We start from the raw sequence: 19248 nt of genomic DNA on the forward strand, positions 1-19248 counted from the left end.
CTGGACACAGATAGGTCTTATGGCAACGATGGGACAGGAAAGGCCTAGGAATGGGAAGGAAGTGCCCGTGGCCTTAATTAAGGTAATAATAATAAAATAATAATAATAATAATCGTATGGCCTCAGCTACCGTGTGCAGACATTTCAATTTGATGCCATCTGGCTGTCTGCTCGTCAATTTCGACGTTCCGTTTTACTCCAGGCCCCCACTAGATGGCAGACCGAGTAAACCGAAACTCTCATGGGCGTCTATGGCTGAGATTTAATGAATTTTGTCGGGTAAACACCAAATGTGTCACCAGAGATCTTTTACATGCCGACATCGTACGACATGGAGTGTCGAATGGACTTTTTTCCGCCCTTCAAAAATCCGACTACCTCTGCCGGGTTTGAACCCGCTATCTTGGGATCCGGAGGCCGACACTCTACCGCTGATCCACAGAGGCAGCTATAATAAATAATAATAATAATAATAATAATAAATAATAATGGGAAAATGGGAAACCATGAAAAACCATCTTCAGGGCTGCTGACAGTGGGATTCGAACCCACTATCTCCCGGATGCGAGCTCACAACTGCGCGCTCCTAACCGCATGGCCAACTCGCCCGGTAAAGAAACTAGTAATATCCTGTGATGCTCCTTTACTATCAAAATAGAATCTCTTTTGCTATTAAACAGATTATTTTAACAGAGCTGTTATTGTAAAGTGAAATGGAACATACTCTTGCGGAATGTATTTCCATATGTAGGCAGTATACGAAGCTCCTAAGCATGGACACAAAAATGATGTCTTGTAAAGTGTTGGTTGTTCTTTGCATCATATCTTTATTAGACAGGTAGATAAAGTTTAACCTTAAAGTTATTAATCCTTTAACATCGCACACTAACACATACAAAGGAATTGTACAATTTGGTGTTGTTGGTAACAATATTCACTTTGCTATTTATATTTTACAATTTATAATTTATAAGTTCATTAGAATAGATCCAAAATATAAGTATGCAGCAATTGGCTATTTTCATAAATTTGCACACAAAGTGGCCTGTCTTATGCAGTTCAATGACAATGCTGTCTTCACATTTTGTGGTAATCTGTTGGAGTGTATAAAACTATAAAATCTCAATACCTATTGCTATTACTACCATGTTTTATTTTTCAGAAGAACAATGCAAGTACTAGAAAAAATACCTGGCTCCTAGGTTTAAGTGCTGGCTCCTAGATTTAAACATTTGTCATGGCCTGGCTAAACCAGCCAGGACATTAAATCTTAACACTAAACCGTGCATGTCACAGGCCAGACGCAATAATTATTGTTTTTACAATATAAACATTTAAGTGCACATTATACTTGAAAGCCTAATTGAAAGAATTCTGAATGGTTATCAATATGACAATATGGTGAAAATTCTCCTTACATGATGGGTTTAATTCACCAACAAGGCTGTTAATTTAGGAAATTATCTTAAATTACTTTATAACAGTCCACTCTCTGAGCACCGTGTGACTGTAATGAATTTCTGAACGAAATGTTTGCAAACATAGTACTTCACAGATATTTCACTGTGAGAAATACAGTATTAAAAATGATAAACATTTCAAGCAATGTATTCAATTTTAATTCCAAGACCTATACTTTCAGGTTTGAAATTGTGTACTGAGCAGAAGTTAAGCAGGAACTACGAGAATCTAATGTAGGCTAGTAAATATTATCTGCATGTAGACAAAAGGAAGCCGGAGGAGGTAACATACCAAAATTATCCTTTGTTTGTTTTGTTTTTTGTTTTGAGGTAAAAAAGACAGTTCAGGGGTTTCAGCTACAATTTAAGCCATATTATACAAATATGATCCAATTCTATATGTTAAATGAATTTTTAAAAGATCACAATCATAGATGAGGATCCATACAACCTCCATATTTTGTAGTGCCTTACCTTCATATTTGCTAATGCCCATCTGTCCCTGTTAACAATTCCTGGTATGGTTTCAACAGGTGTAAACAGACTGGTAGATATATGAGCAAAAACACTCTGGGACAAATCCAGTTGCAGATACTATTAACCAATATTTGGGGATTTGTCACAAAAGTTACTCCTAAAGAAATGTTTACACAGTTGGACACACAACCCCAATGAAAGCATGAATATAAAAACTCTGAATTTTGGAGTATAGCAACAAATAATGAAGGTAAAATTATTAAAAGTGGAATGCTACAAAACATGTGACTTTGTATAGGATTCAAAGTGGTGCAAGCAGTGAAGTCAGTCAACAATGAAAGGAAAATGGGTGCAGAAAGGAGGGTAAAGACCAAGAGTACTCTGCCAAAACAAGATTTAATTAGTGAAGAGGAGGCTACTGGATGGTGAAGAAAGTGGCACTCATGAACCATCATATGGTGCAGAGATGCACTGATCAACTTCAGATTTGTTTTCCATATGTAAAAAATTTCCCCATAAAATAACTTTCACAGAATCTATTAAAGATATTCAAATTAAACTTATAGAAGTTAGAGAACAGATTACAGTACAAGTTGCAGCATCACAGTTTTCATGTATTATTATATGTTCATGTTTATGCAAATAATTATGTCCAGTTTATGAACAAAGAATAAAGCAAATATTTAAAACATCATATTCCAAACATAAAACATGAAAATAAAAATTTACTCCATCAAACAATGTGAAAAGGTCTTGGAAACAACTTTTAAAAATGATAATGATTGTTGTTTAAAGGGGTCTAACATTTAGGTCATCAGCCCTATTGACAAAATATGAAACGAAATGATAGACTAAAATTTAAAATTTACCCACTGACTATTCTGTAAAAATTTTCAACTTCTACTTTTAATAAGTTCAGAGAAAATGTTTCTTAAAGTTGACCAAAATCAATAACTGCAAGGATATCCCCTATCCAGCTCCCTTTAACAAGGCATTAAAATTCTAACTTTTATGCACTATTTACAAGGATGTATAGGACTAGAGAGTAGATTATTTTTGAGCATCTGATCTTCATATCAGAACCATGCAGTTACAAAGGACGTAGTTTAAAAAACAGAAAAGTAAAGTAAAGGATAAATTCAACAAGAGATTTGCTATTCAAACTAACTACACTAATACTTCCAAACGACATACTGCTCAAGATCACAGCTAATTGATCACTACAACAAGGAAGAAAGACATCACTGCTGAAACTAAAATCCAATCAGTCTTATAACAATGTTAGTAAGCCTTGCCTCAATCCAGGTTTTTTCTCTCCAATTTCCTCCAGAAAACAGTCTGCTACTCCATACTATGTATCAACTAGTGGGGAACAGAAAAACCACCATCTGAAATCCCAGCAATTTTTAAGCTTAGATGTTATGAGGGTAAGTCTTCTTTGTTTGTTTTTACTGTTGGTTTTATGTTGCACTGCCACATACAAGTCTCACAGTGAAGATGGGATAGGATATCGATAGGACAGGGAAGAAAGCAACTGTGGTCTAAAGGTACATCCCCAACATTTGCCTGGTATAAAAATGGGAAGACATGGGAAAACCACCTCAGAACTGCCGACGATGGGGTTCAAACCCACCATCTCCCAAATGCAAGCTAAAGCTGACGCAAATCCGTAACCAACTCATTTGGTGAGGGGAACTTTACATGTTTTATCACTCAGACATGAAGGAAAAGAGCTTGCTCCAACTTACATATCCAATAGTTTCTAGTCACACTGATAGAATGCGCACAGATGGACAAGCTGGCAAACCACAACCCCGGTGCAGCAACAGCTGCAAAATGGCTAAGTTACTGAATGAATTATTGGGGAACATGGTCCATAGAGCAATCCATTTCCATTGGAAAGAAAACTTGGAACAAGACAAAATTCACAGGTGGACTGTGTTTGTAAAGTGATTTGTCCAACAACTGGGGAAGTGGTACCAAGATTTGCAGAGGGTGGAAGGACTGTCAAAGATGAAGAATGGAATGGCTGTCCAATAATATCTGACACACTTGCTAATGCCAATCGAAGAATGGTGCAGGAGAACAGGCATGTAATGCTGAATAAGTCAGAGGTATTCAAGGAACAGGAGACCACTTAATACTGTCACAGAAAGGAGACACCACCAGCCCTGCGGTCTAGGAGTAGTGAGCCAGACTCTTGCATGGAATTCTGGATTGATTCCCAGCTAGTTTGGGTCCACATGGCCTATCTGAAATTAACTGACGAGCTATCTGATTGTGAAACAGTGGCCTGAGTTTTTGAAAGCTACAAATAATGGCAGAGAGGATTTATCACTTCATAATCTGCATGCTCTCAGGCTGAGCAGCAGTTGCTTGGTAGGTCAAGGCATGCAAGGGCTGTAGCACCATAGGATTTTTTTATATTAACCTGGTCACATGCAAAACATTAGATTTTTTCTGACTTACCGTCATACATTTCAATCAGTTTTATTTCAATTTACGGAACTAATTCGTCTGCAGGCACAATATCAACCATTGCGCATGAACCAGAGGAAATGCGTATATGTTATTAGGTCACCGACTGATATGAGACCTTCCAATTTAGTTCAAACATACTGTACAGCAGTTAAATACAGAGAGATCCAATGAACTATAAACCAGCTGGTTTTGTCCTTTGACTGAACACATGATGGGAACAAGGTCCTGATAGCTGCTTGCTCTTAGTGGGGATCGTAAAGTGGATTAGTTCAATTCAGTTATTATGAATGGCGTGTTTTGTTCTGTATCTATAATAAAGTTGTAGGGGGTCCGCTGTCTAATTTTGCCCTTTTTTTTTTTTGTGGCAAATTTTCAGATATTTATCCATTTTAGGTCAACTCAAGACCGTATCAGTGGATTTTAGCTTTCATGTCTGTTTTTCTCTTTCACCATTACGGTTACCATGGTAACATCTCTGACTGCTTGCCAGCAGGGAAGTAATGTAATGACATTTTCATCATCATTCCTGCAATCTTGTGGTTGTTCCTTGCGTCAAAGGCGAGAGAGATGTCAAGCTTCCATTCTCCAGGATATTTGCCAAATACCGTTGTAGGCTACAATTATCTTCAATTTGCACTAAAGGGGGCTGTTAATATTTGAACAGTACCACAGATTGTAGACCATTATTTCATTTTCTGCTTTAATTTCTTGCCTCTGCCCTTACTCTTTAGGAGTAAGTACACAAGAACTTCGTTTATCTGGGCCTCACTAATCTGGATCTCCAGTTTATCCGGATCAAAAATAATAAAAATGTATTTTTACTTGTACAGTATTTCTTTTACGGGATTGATTCTATTTGCTAGTAGGAAATGCGGCCTGCCATTATCATCAAAACTGCCCAACACACACCTTACATAGGAAACAACGTATAGGGTCCTCCCCGTTTTGCATTTTGGATTGCGCTAAGAGACATGCAATTTAATGAAGTCTTACTGAGGTATGAGTGATGCTAGTAATACCATTCCTTATGCAGCCAGTCCCTGTTATGAATGGTGTGAAAATATCGCTCATAGGGTCTGTTGGTGCATGCATTTCAGTGGGCTTGGCAGACTGATATGTAATAGCAACGGCTGGCTCGGTGAGGAAAGCAACGGGAAATTACCTCACTCCTCATTTCCCTAGTACGCCTCTTCAGTGACACCTAGGCTATTTATGACAGCTGTTGGTAGAACTGCAGAGGATCAAACCAGCCTTCGGGCTGACTACCCAACATACATACTCACTGTGTGTGCAGTAATTTATGTAGAAATCCATACACGAGGTAGAATACCATAGCGAAGCATGGGTACATTTGCTAGTTTAATAATAATGTTAATAATTTTACGTATCACAAACTACTAGTTTACGGTTTTCAGAGATGCAAAGCTGCCGGAATTTTATCCTACAGGAGTTCTTTAACATGCCAGTGAATCTACCAAAATGAGGCTGATGTATTTGAGTACATTCAAATACCACTGGACTGAGTCAGGACTGAAGCCACCAAATTGGGCATAGCAGACCAGTGTTCTACTGTTTGAGCTACTCAGCCTGGCTTGTTCTGTATTTAATCATGAAGTGAAATATGGCTCAGTATTTTTTTTTTTTTTCCTGCACAATATGTATTTATTTAAGATTCATATGTGTTAATTCAGTCAGCTTGTCGAGTTCAAAAATTTGAAGAATATTCCCAGGTGTAAAATTCCAGGCCATACAAAATTTACAACAAATTTTATTTCTGGGAAAAATTAAAAATAATGTATACAAGCCAAATCCATATACCCTGCAAGAATTGAAAAAGAATATCAGTAAGGAAATAACCAGCATTACTGAATGTGAACTACAGCAAGTGATGGGAGTTTTTTTTTTCTTAAAGAGGCACCAAAAATGTCTGGATCACGATGGTGGACAGTTTCAGTATCAGTGAGTAAAATCTTTTAAAACAGTAAAGGAAAACTTGTATGGTTGTGCAGTCATGGTTACTCTTACAATATCCACAGATGGCAACAAGCGCCATTCGGTTAAAAGTTCATTGAATCTCTCCATACTTTCTATATGAGGTATTATGGTAAGAGTGAAACATGAGGCAAGTTACATACTGTACATGGTTCTTACCAATGTGATGTCTTTCTTTCCTGAAGCTTACTTACTAAGTAATGACAATGACAAAACATAACAGCAAAGCTTTGTTGTATACAAAGTATCTTACCATGCTTGCAACAAAAAACTGTACCGCCAAATTACATTCAACATTCTACAAAATGTAGCAACTCTATTGCACAGGCATTCACTGGCAAATTGTGATCAATGACCATTACAAAGAACTATAATAATCTTCAGGAAAAGTTAGGAAAGTCAGCTTACACCACTGTCTGTAGTCTCTTTTTAACCATGAATGAGATTTAACATTAAAATATCTTGTTCATTAAAACAGTAAGGACAAAATGCGACAAGTGACAGGTATCAAGGCTGCAGGGTGACTACAGCAAAACAGTAAGGACAAAATGCGACAAGTGACATATATCAAGGCTGCAGGGTGACTACAGCAAACGACAAAATCGGAGAGCAAACAAAATGTAACAAGGGCATTGCAAAATCCAGCCTAAAAAAAAAAAAGTGCATCATAGATATCAAAGTCTGAGGAAACATAGCTTTGGATATGGAGGAAATTATCTATAATGGTTTGGAATCATTCAAAGCCAACTGCCGGCTTGTTGCGGCAGAAAGCAAACAGTGGAGACATCAACAAAAACCTGATTTCACATGAGCAGGATTTTTTGGGTATATCTGCAGACACTGTCAATGAATATGGGCTATACAGTCATATGGGAACAAACTGTACTTGTATGATCAAGTTGCCTGTATTGAATGTTTGCCCATTACGTTAGTGTTATTTTAAGTGTTGAAAACTCCACACAAATGGCATGATATTTGTTTTTAATAGCACAAAGATTTCTCTCTTAGGATACCGTCAGTTGTTTAGGGGAAAGTATTACCATTTTCACTAGGTCCTTGAAATGAAATATGATAATTACAGGACAACCTTATCTCTGATACTAAGAAATCATGTTGCATGTTTTGGAAGAAAGGCTCCTAAGTTATCTTACTTTATGGGGTGGAATGTTGACCTGCGATGGAGAGGTACAAGCAGATCCTGCATGAGATTAATGTACTGGGTCTTACATTCTATATGGAGTACCTTCAAGATCACCATTTACTGGTCAAGAGGTGAGAGATAAAATTGTATTGGTATGAACTAGAAACCAGAACTGATAGAAAAACAACTGTGAAACAGGCACTTGAACATAGCCCTGAAGGATGGTGACAACAGAAAAATTGGTGGATGGATTGACTGCAGGAGGATGTGTAACATGCAGGCTGTGAAGGATTGACAGACACTATCAGGAAGAGTACCTTCTGTGAATGTGTTTGCTCCTAGAATGTGTGTGTACTTAACATATGGCAATGAAACCTGGGAATCAGGACTAGTTAAACTTCACTACTTCATGCACAAAGACTTCAGGATCTTCCTGCCACTGGATTCTATTCACTTCATGCCTCAAGGGGATGCCACAGGTGATTCATGAAATTGATTACACCATGCCCCATTCAATCATGCTTTGATATACACCAACCTACCACTTCACTATCCATGTCTCCATACCTAGCTCAGTCCGAATCAGAACGTTTATTATGAAATATCCTTAGATATTTACAGATAGCGTGACTGGTATGATCATCTATGCATTAATTCTGGAATATTGTGATAATATAAGCACTTCAATCATGAGGTTAGATATGCACGCTCTATAAAAGTTTTTGAAACTGTACAGCAGGTTGCATATACTACCTGCAGTGCAGTTTGAAAATATACCTTGCCTCTAGCTTTATGCAGGCACTCCCTGTTAGTGAATGAAGTTCACACATGTGAACTGTTTTCAAACTACATGTGTGCGCTCTGTTACCAAAGTTTAAATTATGCACCCTTGCACCTCCTTGTAGTGGGGACAAGAACCTCCGTTGAAGAAGAGCTGACAGTATGAGACACACCTCCAAGGTTTACAACCCGAGCAGGGACAAATGTATCCATCCAGAAAGAGCTGACTGCATGAAAATCACACCTCCAAGATTCACAATCTAGCTTACAATGACAGGGCAACTCAAGAAAACAGCTGGCGACTTTGAAAAAAAAAAAGTATGTGGGAGAAAAATAACAATGCAGTTTCTCCAAGATATGGGAAAATTAACAGAAGATTCACCGCTTGAAGACTACCAGTACTACTAGGAGAGATTACAAGAGACCTTGGTTCGACTTACCAGTCTTGACGACGAGATACACGACTCCTTTTGATGACTATGGCTATGAAGAGGACGTATAGAAATGTATATCCATTTCTCTATGGGGTCGGGTGTGAAGCAAGATGAATCTTCATTCACAACTAAGTATTTATTTTCCACCTTGTTGATACACTAAATTGCTTAAGGCAACTTATTGGTTAAAGTGGTACATGTTTTGTATATTATAAACATCTTCAGCCACATAACACTGTTTAGATGAAAAATTCATATAATGACAAAGTATCAGTGCTTTAGAGGAAGTGTCCTTTTTTTTTTAAGGAAAATACACCATTCAACAACAACAACCATACATCAACAAGACACCATACAGGCTGTAATGGTGTGGGGTGTGTTCATGAGACACGGGCAGTGTCTACTGGGCCACCTGAGTAGGTCATTCACCGAGCATGAGCAACCCTCAATGGATTTCACAAACATAAAAACACACACACACACACAATGATGAGGTATTTCAGACATGTACCATGTCACTGGGCACAAATTGTCCAGATTTTGTTCAAGGAGCATTCTGGAGAGTTTCAATGACTACTGTGGCCACTTTGTTTGCCTGATATGAACCCCATCGAGCATTTATTGGATGTGGTGGAGGGGTCCAATCACACTCAAGATTCTGCACCTAAAAATAACAGGGAGCTGTGGGTAATTATCCAGATGGCATGGTTCAACAATCCCCACAGGTGTTATGTCCACTTCTGGAATCAAAACCATGATGAGTTGCTGTACTTCTTCGTGCTAGAGGAAGGTCTACACAGCACTAGACCCCTATCCCATGACTTTTGGCATGTCAGTGTATATTTTTTATTCATACATTTGTTAAAACACCTGTATTGAAGTAAAAAATGATCACAATTCTCCAGGGCATGCCTAAAACATGCATCATAAGTGCTGAGATAAATCTAATTTCTACAGATCCAAATTACATATTTTTACAGACTTGTCTTGTTGTATACAGAATATGTCATGAACATAAACTTAATTACAACAAGCAAGGAGCACAAGCTCTTAAAAGTTGCCATGCACGAGCCAGCCAAGGATAGAGAAGCAGTAGAAGCTCAGAGCGGGAACTGCCGTCCGTTACTAGCTATGATAACATTCTGCAAGAGATAAAATACAACACTATAACAGTAGATACACTGGTAGTCCCACTAAACTACAAAGGCAATTAAATTAGTATTATCTTTCATAAGTAAAGGTACATCCAAGAAAAAGGTATGGGAAAGGGAGTTGGTACATAAATAAAAAACAATGGAAATTCTACAAGCAATGTATGGCAAATGTTTTAGCTGAAAGTTGTTGGGCTAAGGCTATAACACTATTATTTACTGCATAATGGCAATGGATGAAACTGTGAAGGAGTTGAAGGAAGTACACTGAGGTGTGGGGAATGAAGTACAAAAACAGCATACTGAATCGAAAAATGTGAAATATGGTATGAAATTCAGTGTGAAGAAGAATAAGAGGTGACACGAGTAAGGAAAGGAATCATAAATATTGGAGGTCAGAACCTTTAAATTGTGGACAGATTCAAATAGCTAGGAAGTGAACTAAAGCTGGATGCAGAGGTTAATAATAATGTTATTTTGCTTTATGCTCCACTAACTAATTTTACAGTTTTCGGAGACACCGAAGTGCCGAAATTTAGTCCCGAAAAAGTACTTTTACGTGCCAGTAAATCTACCGACATGAGGCTGAAGTATTTGAGCACCTTCAAGTACCACTGGACTGAGCCAGGATCGAACCTACCAAGCTGGGGTCAGAAGGCCAGCGCCTCAACTGTCTGAGCCACTCTGCCCGGCGATGCAGAGATTAACGAAGGGGTGTCACGTATAGAAGCTAGTTTGGAAGGAGGAGATGTATACCCATACGTATTGAGACCTGCGAGGTGACAAAAAGAGAGGAGAATAAAATTCAAGCCACTGAAATGAAATGTGATAATAAGGACAGAGTGAGAAATGAAGATGTCAGGAAGGAAAGTGGGGTAGAAAAGTTAAATGGTGGAACTGTATTTTATTTTATTGGCTTCCTAAAAATTATCAAATTGCCACAAGAACAAAGCATAATATAGGTAGAAAATTACAAGTCAAAGATAGGAAAATAGTATAAAGGATTAGGAACAGTAAGACATTGGTTACATAATATATAAGTGAGGTTGTAAAATCTCAACATACACCATAACTATCGAGATTGCAATTTCCTTGATTTTATTACTTGGGATACCCACCATTTTGCAGGTCTTTACAAGAAGGCTTGGAATTGTTCCACGACCACCCACCATCAATCCGATCACCTCAGTATGATCAAGGTTGTATTTATTTTTACACAAGGATGCTGTGGATTTGTAGATGACCTCCTCCTCACTGATATAGATGTTGATTCCCATAGGGAACCTGAAATATGGGAATCAACATCTACATCATCTGATGGCCAGGCAGGCATCAATTTTTGAAAATGAGACAGTCTCTCATAGTGCATTGGCACTGCCGGTGGCACGAAGTAGCCTACGCAGTGGCCTACATGGTATGCACTAGCCATGTGTCCTGGTGGATGTGCTTTTTACCAACTGATGAGCCCAACTTAGCACACGGGGGTGAAACGTTGGCAACCAGAAATGAGTTAGTTGGAAAATTTATAATATTCTCCTCCTCACTGTCAACATATTGTATCTGGTCTGAACTCTTTTCAAACCTCACAGTTGATCTAGTATATACTGTAACCAGTTTTCGATTCAGTTTTAAAGGCTATCTACTGATTTCCTTCATGCTCCCTTACATAACGATTCCAGACACTTCCCCATGAGTTGTATATCCCCTCCTTCATAATGAGTCAGCTAGCATGTGACTGAAGGATGTGGTGATGGGTATTACGAAGATATTCACTGTGTGGACAGAAGCCAAGAACACGTGGAAGGATTTCAATCTCACTGTCAGTGGTTACCGTCCAAAGTTTTCCCCGGAACAGTTTGGACTGCAGCAACATTGCACGTCATTTTGAGGGCATCCTTCCATTTAGAGCAAGAGACTCCATTGCGGTGTAGCCTTTATACAGAATAACACCTTTATTCATATGAGGTTGTTTACACAGTGCTTGATATTCCACGTCATGCAGATCAGTTCTGACTTTATAAGCATCTATATACACTTGTCCCCAGTATTTAAACATGTTTCAGATCTTACTCACTTCAACTGATGCAGACAGATGTCAATTACCTCATACGAATTGTGGTAGTTAGTGATTTATTAATTATACTAAACTTCTGGTCAGGATATAACAGAGATGAAGATGTCAACAACTCTAATTTATTTTTGAATGCAGTAAGAGTGGCCTTTGGGCATCAGCAAAGTTTACACCAAGATAGTGGACATGTTCATCAGGTGATTGATATTTAGATGGCCATTCTGCAATTTTCCTTACGAGATGCTGTCGTACATTTTTCAAAGTTGATTTCTAGATCAATCTCTTTAAAACCTAGTATTGCCATTCTACAGTAGTTAGCTGCAAAGCAGACAAATTTATTACTGTTATTCACCACAATGTTGTTATCTGTAAAGGCAAGAACTGTAACAGGCCATAAACCTAGAATTAAAGGATAGCCGTATTCATCAGCGAATGGTTCTTCAGACAGTTCATCCAATATACAGTATATGACCTGTTGTAAGATTATAACATGCAGGTGAAAGCGAAGAATCTTGCATCACACCCATTTTCAATTTAATAGTCTTGCCGTTTTGTGATTCACCTCAAACTTAGTGAAGTTGTGTTCCTCAAGGTCTGATATCAGATCAGCCAACTTAGTTGGAATAGGCAGAGATTGTAGTCTTTCGAAGATATGCAATGTCCTATATTGTCAAATACTTTTCTTATATCCAAGAACACAAACACAGAGTTGATCTTCTCTTTTGTGTTGGCTAGAACCGAGCAGAGAATAAATGTAGTGATAAGGGTTTCTGGTGAACTGGTAAAACCATACTGACAATGACTGAATGATATGAACTCCTCCTTAAGGCACACGTCCAGCACCCGTCGCTCAATAATTCCCTACACAATAGACCAGTTTTCAATATCAATAGTATCTACTTTTTTGTGAACAAGCATAGTTCTAGCTGTTTGGAAACTCTAAGGTATATACCCCATTTCAAGCATTTTTGATGCATTGAAAGCAATTGTCTCTAAGACAGTCTTATATTAAACAACCTTCATCAAGACATGATCAGGGCCTAGAGCAGTCAATAGCTATGCCACTAACTACAAATGAGACCTCATTTGTTTAGAAACCTTTGTTTGGAACAATTAATCTAATTTGAAGCTTTCTGCTTCTGCTAAAGGGCAGCTGTATTCATGTCTTAAACTGTTATTTGGGTTTGAGAACGGGAAGAGTAAGCGTTATATACTAGGTGTTCTTTTAGTTTACATGTTAATTTAACAAATTCAATTACTGGCCTGACCGGTTTAAGTCTTTCACTGTAATACTGAAATTGAGGCCATTAGAATAGCAGAGGTGTATGCACCAATAGATATGTTTTTGAGAAAAACATATTTAAAATTTTGCTAAGTAGCACACAGAGAAACATCTACATACACACTGAAATATTTTACACTGTTCAGAAATAGAGCAGCAGGCATTATTACTGTAAATTATAATTGCAAAATACTACTTTACAGTTCCTCTAACTTTGTTACGAACAGTACACAGTCTTTTACACTCAAATCATGAATGCTCCGAAAACCTACTGCTCAAACTTTGTCGATTTTATTTAAATGAATGACTTTATAAATTACTGTGCGCAATCTGTGAGAAGGCCTGTCTTTTACATGCAATCTTTTCACACCCACACTTGTCACTAGTTTATTTAATTAGTTGTTCTCTAAATTGTAATCCTCTATTTCCCAAAATGATCAAAATATTTCATCAATTTCACCTCGACCCACTTTCTCGAAACAACCACACCGACAAGGACGCTCTACTTTCCTTGCACTTAAAACATTTTTAGTTTTCCAGCTTAAATAATCTTCACCTGACTTTCTCTTTTTCTTAGCCACGTTTATTTTCCAGTGTTTTCTAGGATGACTTACATGATGAGAAGAGAAGCACACTCTATATCACTCATTGTTTGTGCTTAATAAAAGTAAATAATAATGAAAAGTCTACATTAAAAGTTTCATCCCTTGAATGATAATGGTTAAAAGTAAGCATTTAAATACACAACACTAAATACACCAAATAAATATTACTCCAAGAACTGAATGATACCGAGAATGAGTCTAGCTTTGGAAGCAAAAGACTGAACGAAAAGCTGAACTATCGAACAGACACCACCATACAAGAAAGATAAAAAATCTAAAACAACAAAAGGAATTTATGAGAGTTGAATGTCTGAAAACAAACAACACCCTCTATTATGAGATTTACTGCCCCATGCTGTTAAATACATAGTAGCTATCACAGGACAGTGACTGGCCAACAGGCTGGCTCATACGAGGACGGTTTGAAAAGTTCTCGGAATCACCGCTAGATGTCAGTGCTAGAGCAACGAGGTTCCCGCACAATAAACACACATCCTTTGTGAGGTGAACATGTGGTGCGTCAGTGCTATAGCTGCAGGAGTGTGGTAGTGACGACTCTTTGTTGTTGTCCCCGCGTAGTGATTTGTGACAATGGGAAAAAACTGAGATCCGGGCAGTGATTAAATACTTTGTAAAGAAAGGTATGAAAGCAAAGGAAATTCATGCCGACTTTCAGAACACACTGGGGGACTCTGCTCCTTCATATGCAACTGTTGCTAAGTGGATCAGCGAGTTTAAATTTGGTCGGGAGAGCTTGGATGATCCACGTAGTGGACGGTGAAAAAGTGTTACGACCCCACAATTTATCGCAAAAGTGCATAAAATGGTCATGGAAGATCGTCGACTGAAAGTGCGGGAGATTGCTGTAGCTGTAGGGATGTCTTCTGAATGGCTATATTATATTTTAACCAAAGAATTGGGTATGAAAAAATTATCCGCAATGTCTTGTCATTGGACAATAAACGCACCAGATTGGAAATGTCCGAACAAAGTCTGGCCCGTTTTCAGTGCAACCAACAAGATTTTTTGTGCCAGTTTGTGACTACAGATGAAACTTGGGTCCACTACTATACCACAGAGATAAAACAGCAGTCAAAGCAGTGGAAACATGCTGATTCACTACCACCAAAGAAAGCAAAGGCAGTGCGTTCAGCCGGAAAGGTCATGGCCTCAGTTTTCTGGGATGCAAAAGGCATTCTGCTCATAGATTATCTTCCTACTGGCCAAACAATTACGGGGCAATACTATGCAAACCTCCTAGACCAACTACAGGAAAAGATACGCGAAACAAGGCCTGGTTTGGCAAGGAAAAAGGTCATCTTTCATCAGGACAACGCTCCGCCGAACACAAGTGTTATTGCCATGGCAAAACTTCATGAACTAGGGTACGAATTGTTGCCACATCCACCTTATTCACCTGATTTGGCACCATCAGACTTTCATCTATTCCCCAAGCTGAAAATTTTCCTCAGTGGTCAGAGATTTTCTACAAGGGAAGAACTGACAGCCGAATTGGAGAGGTATTTTGCAGGCCTGGAGGAATCTCATTTTTGAGATGAGATCAAGGCATTGGAACATCGCTGGACCAAATGCATTAGTCTACAGGGAGACTATGTTGAAAAATAAAAGCAGTTCCACCGAGGTAAGATACTTAATTCTAGTACATTTGTAATGGATTATGAATTACTCCTCGCATGGTACGATGCATTTTGGGACTCATTTATGTCTTCATATAATTGTCGACGTTTCTGTAAGTTTGAACATCGAGATTGTATTGCCTTTTACTCCAATTTGGTGATGGTACGCTTTCTAGAGGCCAACTTGGTACTAAGACTTCCTGGTCGCTAGTATGTGCTGCTCTCTAGCCGCGAGAAGATGAGCTTGCTATGTGATGAACGGTAACACGACAATGTAGGAGGAAGGCAGTTGTTTTGATTCCTGATTATTACATCAAAGACGAGGCATTACAAGCTACGCTGGTTGTGGATTAACGGATAAAATTAATCACTCGAGGATGTGAAGATGGTGTTGGGACTCGATCCGGAATAATGATTATCCATCTGGGGCATAAGGCCCGAAGAATTGGTTTGTTTTTATTTAATCTGTCGCTTTTATCGACCTTGTGAGTATTCTTCAATCAGCTTTACTACTGGGCTAACCTAGTCTACGAAATCTACTATTTCGTGGTGTTAAGAGAAAAGGAGACCTTTCAGCGTTACTATGTGTGAAAAATTCTGGATCCAATCTTTCGGAAAGTTGAGATTTGAAAATATTTGAGAAACAGGTCATGATTGTAACTATGTAAAGTACAATTAGCTTGGGGTTTCAATTTTAAATTATAATGATATAATTAATTTTACCTTCTTGGTACAGCTATTTAAAGTTTCATGGACGTAAAGGAATAAATTATGTAGAGGAGCTCCTAACAAAAGTAATGATGTACGTAGAGTCTGTATAACCAATACGGTGATCTAATTTCATTTTCTTTAATTTATCCTATTAATCATATTTATCATTTGGAGACTTTCAAACCACCATTTGAGCAAGTAAAATATTTAGAAGAAAGCTTTCCTAATGAACTCCTCGGTACTTTCGAGTAGCCATTTTGATTATGGTGGTAGTCATATGTTACACAGCCGTGTAATAGAATGAAAACGGTTGGGGGGTGTTGCTCTGTTGTGTCTGACATGTGAGTATCGGTTAATTATTGATGACACTTGACATTCATCTGATGGGGATATGACTTTTCGTGCGTGCTGATCACTTTCCTGCACTCTTGTGATACTCAATTATAGTAACGGTTGGAAGTGTGATATTTATTTATTTGTCCTTCTTGTGGGTTTGTTTGCTTCTTTATTGATCTTCTTCTCCCAGATAATTGAAGTTGCGGGAAGTTTGGGGTTTATGTCCGTTTTCATGCATCAAAGATACCCGACATAGTGCATTAGAAAGGTTTTCTGGTTTTTTTTTCTGTGGTTAGCGTTCAATAACTGATAATTGATGTTAATAATTTTAATTTGAATTAATTTTCAATTAATTGATATCTGAAATATTTTGATTTGTAGTTTGACAAGGTCGGGATTCTGCTTTAATTAATTTACCTTCTATTAAAGTTTTCTTTCAAAAATCTAATTTGAGGAATTATTATTTCAGCCAATTAGTTATTAAACTTAGTTTAATTGATTCACTTGGCCTCTTGTGTCCTTGCTTCTGCAAATCGCGACGGCCTTTTCGGTGAGATTTCTGGGTATGTATTCTGGTCATTTATTATTTCTTGTTTGCTTGTTATTATCCCAGGTCGTGCAAAACAATTCTCGAGACTGAGCTGCAGTGCATGTTGAATGATATGCTATATTAAAATGAACGTGAACGTTTTGTTCATAACCAAGGCCTATCGACCATTCACGCTTAACAGTCATAAAAGAGTACACTTCATACTATATGTTGTAAGAAAAAATGAAAAAAACCAACATACTTTGGTGCATACACATCTGCTGTTCTAAGCACTTCAATTGTGCACTTTTCAAGACACTTTTCTTGGACATCCTTTGTTCCTCTCTATGGATTAGAGCTAGTTGCACATTTCATGCTGAATGTTTTATTTTCTTCCATTCTGTTGTGCTTTATAGTCTTTAATAGCTGGATGTATCTGAAGATCATTTACACTTCGATCAAATTCAGAGATATCAAATCACAGGTAACTTTAGCCTTCAACTTGAAAATAATATCCTTATATTTGGAGAGATCATCACATTTGGATGCTTTGGAACTCGGTACTTTCACTTTCAAGCCAATAGCATTAGTTTGGGACTGCCTCTCAACAACGATGTTCTGGAGAATATCAGAGAGGGATCACCTAATGTGAATGGATATCCCACGGTTGTTGACAAAAGGATCTGTCACAATATAGACATGGGACCTTGCTGGACTTTGTCAAAGGAGATGGACTTGAACAGTTAAGTGTTGTCATTAATCTTGACGATGTGGCTGAAGATGATATTAAACATAGTCTTCTAGACAAGAAAGTTTGGAGGACGAGTGAAGGATACCAAAATGCATGAAGGAGACTAATTTTAAGGGAAGGATAGTAATATGGACAGGTTTGATCAAGACCAGTGTAAGAAGAAAAATGAAATGGCGTATGGCTTTTAGTGCCGGGAGTGTCCAAGGACATGTTCGGCTTGCCAGGTGCAGGTCTTTTTGATTTGACTCCCGTAGGCGACCTGCACATCACGATGAGGATGAAATGATGATGAAGACAACACATACACCCAGCCCCGTGACAGCGAAATTAACCAATGATGGTTAAAATTCCCGATCCTGCTGGGTATTGAACCCAGGACCAATGTGACCAGAGGCCAGCACGCTAACCATTTAGCCATGGAAGTGGACTAGTATAAGAAGAAGGCACCTGGAATAGACCAGAATTACAGAAAAAAGAATGATGAAGCTGGATAAGAGGAAATGGCGGTGGTGATTTCATGGGTAATTTTATCAAAAGCACGTCAAACATAAGAAGGGGGATAATAATACACGACAAACACACTGACTATATATAGTTACAGTTCAAAACTTTCCACAGGGAGCAACAACCCATCCAAGTCCTACATGGAATGGATACCAGCATAAGAACAACAGAGCTTGGAACATGATATAATAGGTGCCTAATACGCTGGATGAGATTCCAACAACACTGATGATGTACATAATGAACATACTTTGGAGACTGAAAATAGTAGCATTTGCACAAATTCTTAAACACTACAAATGAACATGTAAACAAAAATCATGTAACCAACAGATTTGAAAATTTTGATATTAGTACTGCCATCTCTAGATTAACATGGGTACTAACTTTTAATGGTTGGTCAGACATCACGGAAGCTCTTAGTGGCTGAAGACAACCAGCTGAATTTCTTGTATGTCTGCTGATATGGTTCTTTTGGAGTGCAGAAATGGACTAACCCACCAAAGAAGTAACCAAATTTGTGTATCCAATCTTCATAATGTATATAATGTATATACCAACATCATTTTATATCATAGGTGATAAATATTGAAACAATTAAAATCAACAAGAAAGAAAGCTCTTAAGATAGATGCATTTTCCATCACATATGGGATTAGACAATGCCAAGTGTTTAATTCATGAACAGTTTAGTAATATTCTCACAATTTAACTTCACTTGAATAAATATTTCAGCAATAAATAATTAATTTTGTTAAAATAGGGATGATATGTAGAATGTCATGGTGTATGTCTGAGGTTTATAACAAATCATAACATATAATTATACATATAGAAAACAGATGGAGAGCAGTGACTTACTGCATAAGAACATATGGATAAAGTACACACAAAAACTTGTTTATA

The 19248-nt window shown here is 37.9% G+C and overlaps 1 protein-coding gene across 2 annotated transcripts in view; it reads right to left on the minus strand.

The window, feature by feature from the left end:
* Nucleotides 1-8895: 8895 nt before the first annotated feature.
* Nucleotides 8896-19248, minus strand: part of Nhe3 (Na[+]/H[+] hydrogen exchanger 3) — a 254903-nt gene continuing 244550 nt past the window's right edge. For both annotated transcript variants that reach the window (XM_067153087.2, XM_067153086.2), the window contains one exon: nt 8896-9907. In XM_067153087.2, coding sequence (XP_067009188.1) covers nt 9866-9907 — 42 coding nt within the window. In that variant the 3' untranslated portion in view covers nt 8896-9865. The remainder of the gene's footprint in view (nt 9908-19248) is intronic.

The sequence above is a fragment of the Anabrus simplex genome, chromosome 8, assembly GCF_040414725.1.
Source record: "Anabrus simplex isolate iqAnaSimp1 chromosome 8, ASM4041472v1, whole genome shotgun sequence".
Classification (NCBI taxonomy): domain Eukaryota; kingdom Metazoa; phylum Arthropoda; class Insecta; order Orthoptera; family Tettigoniidae; genus Anabrus; species Anabrus simplex.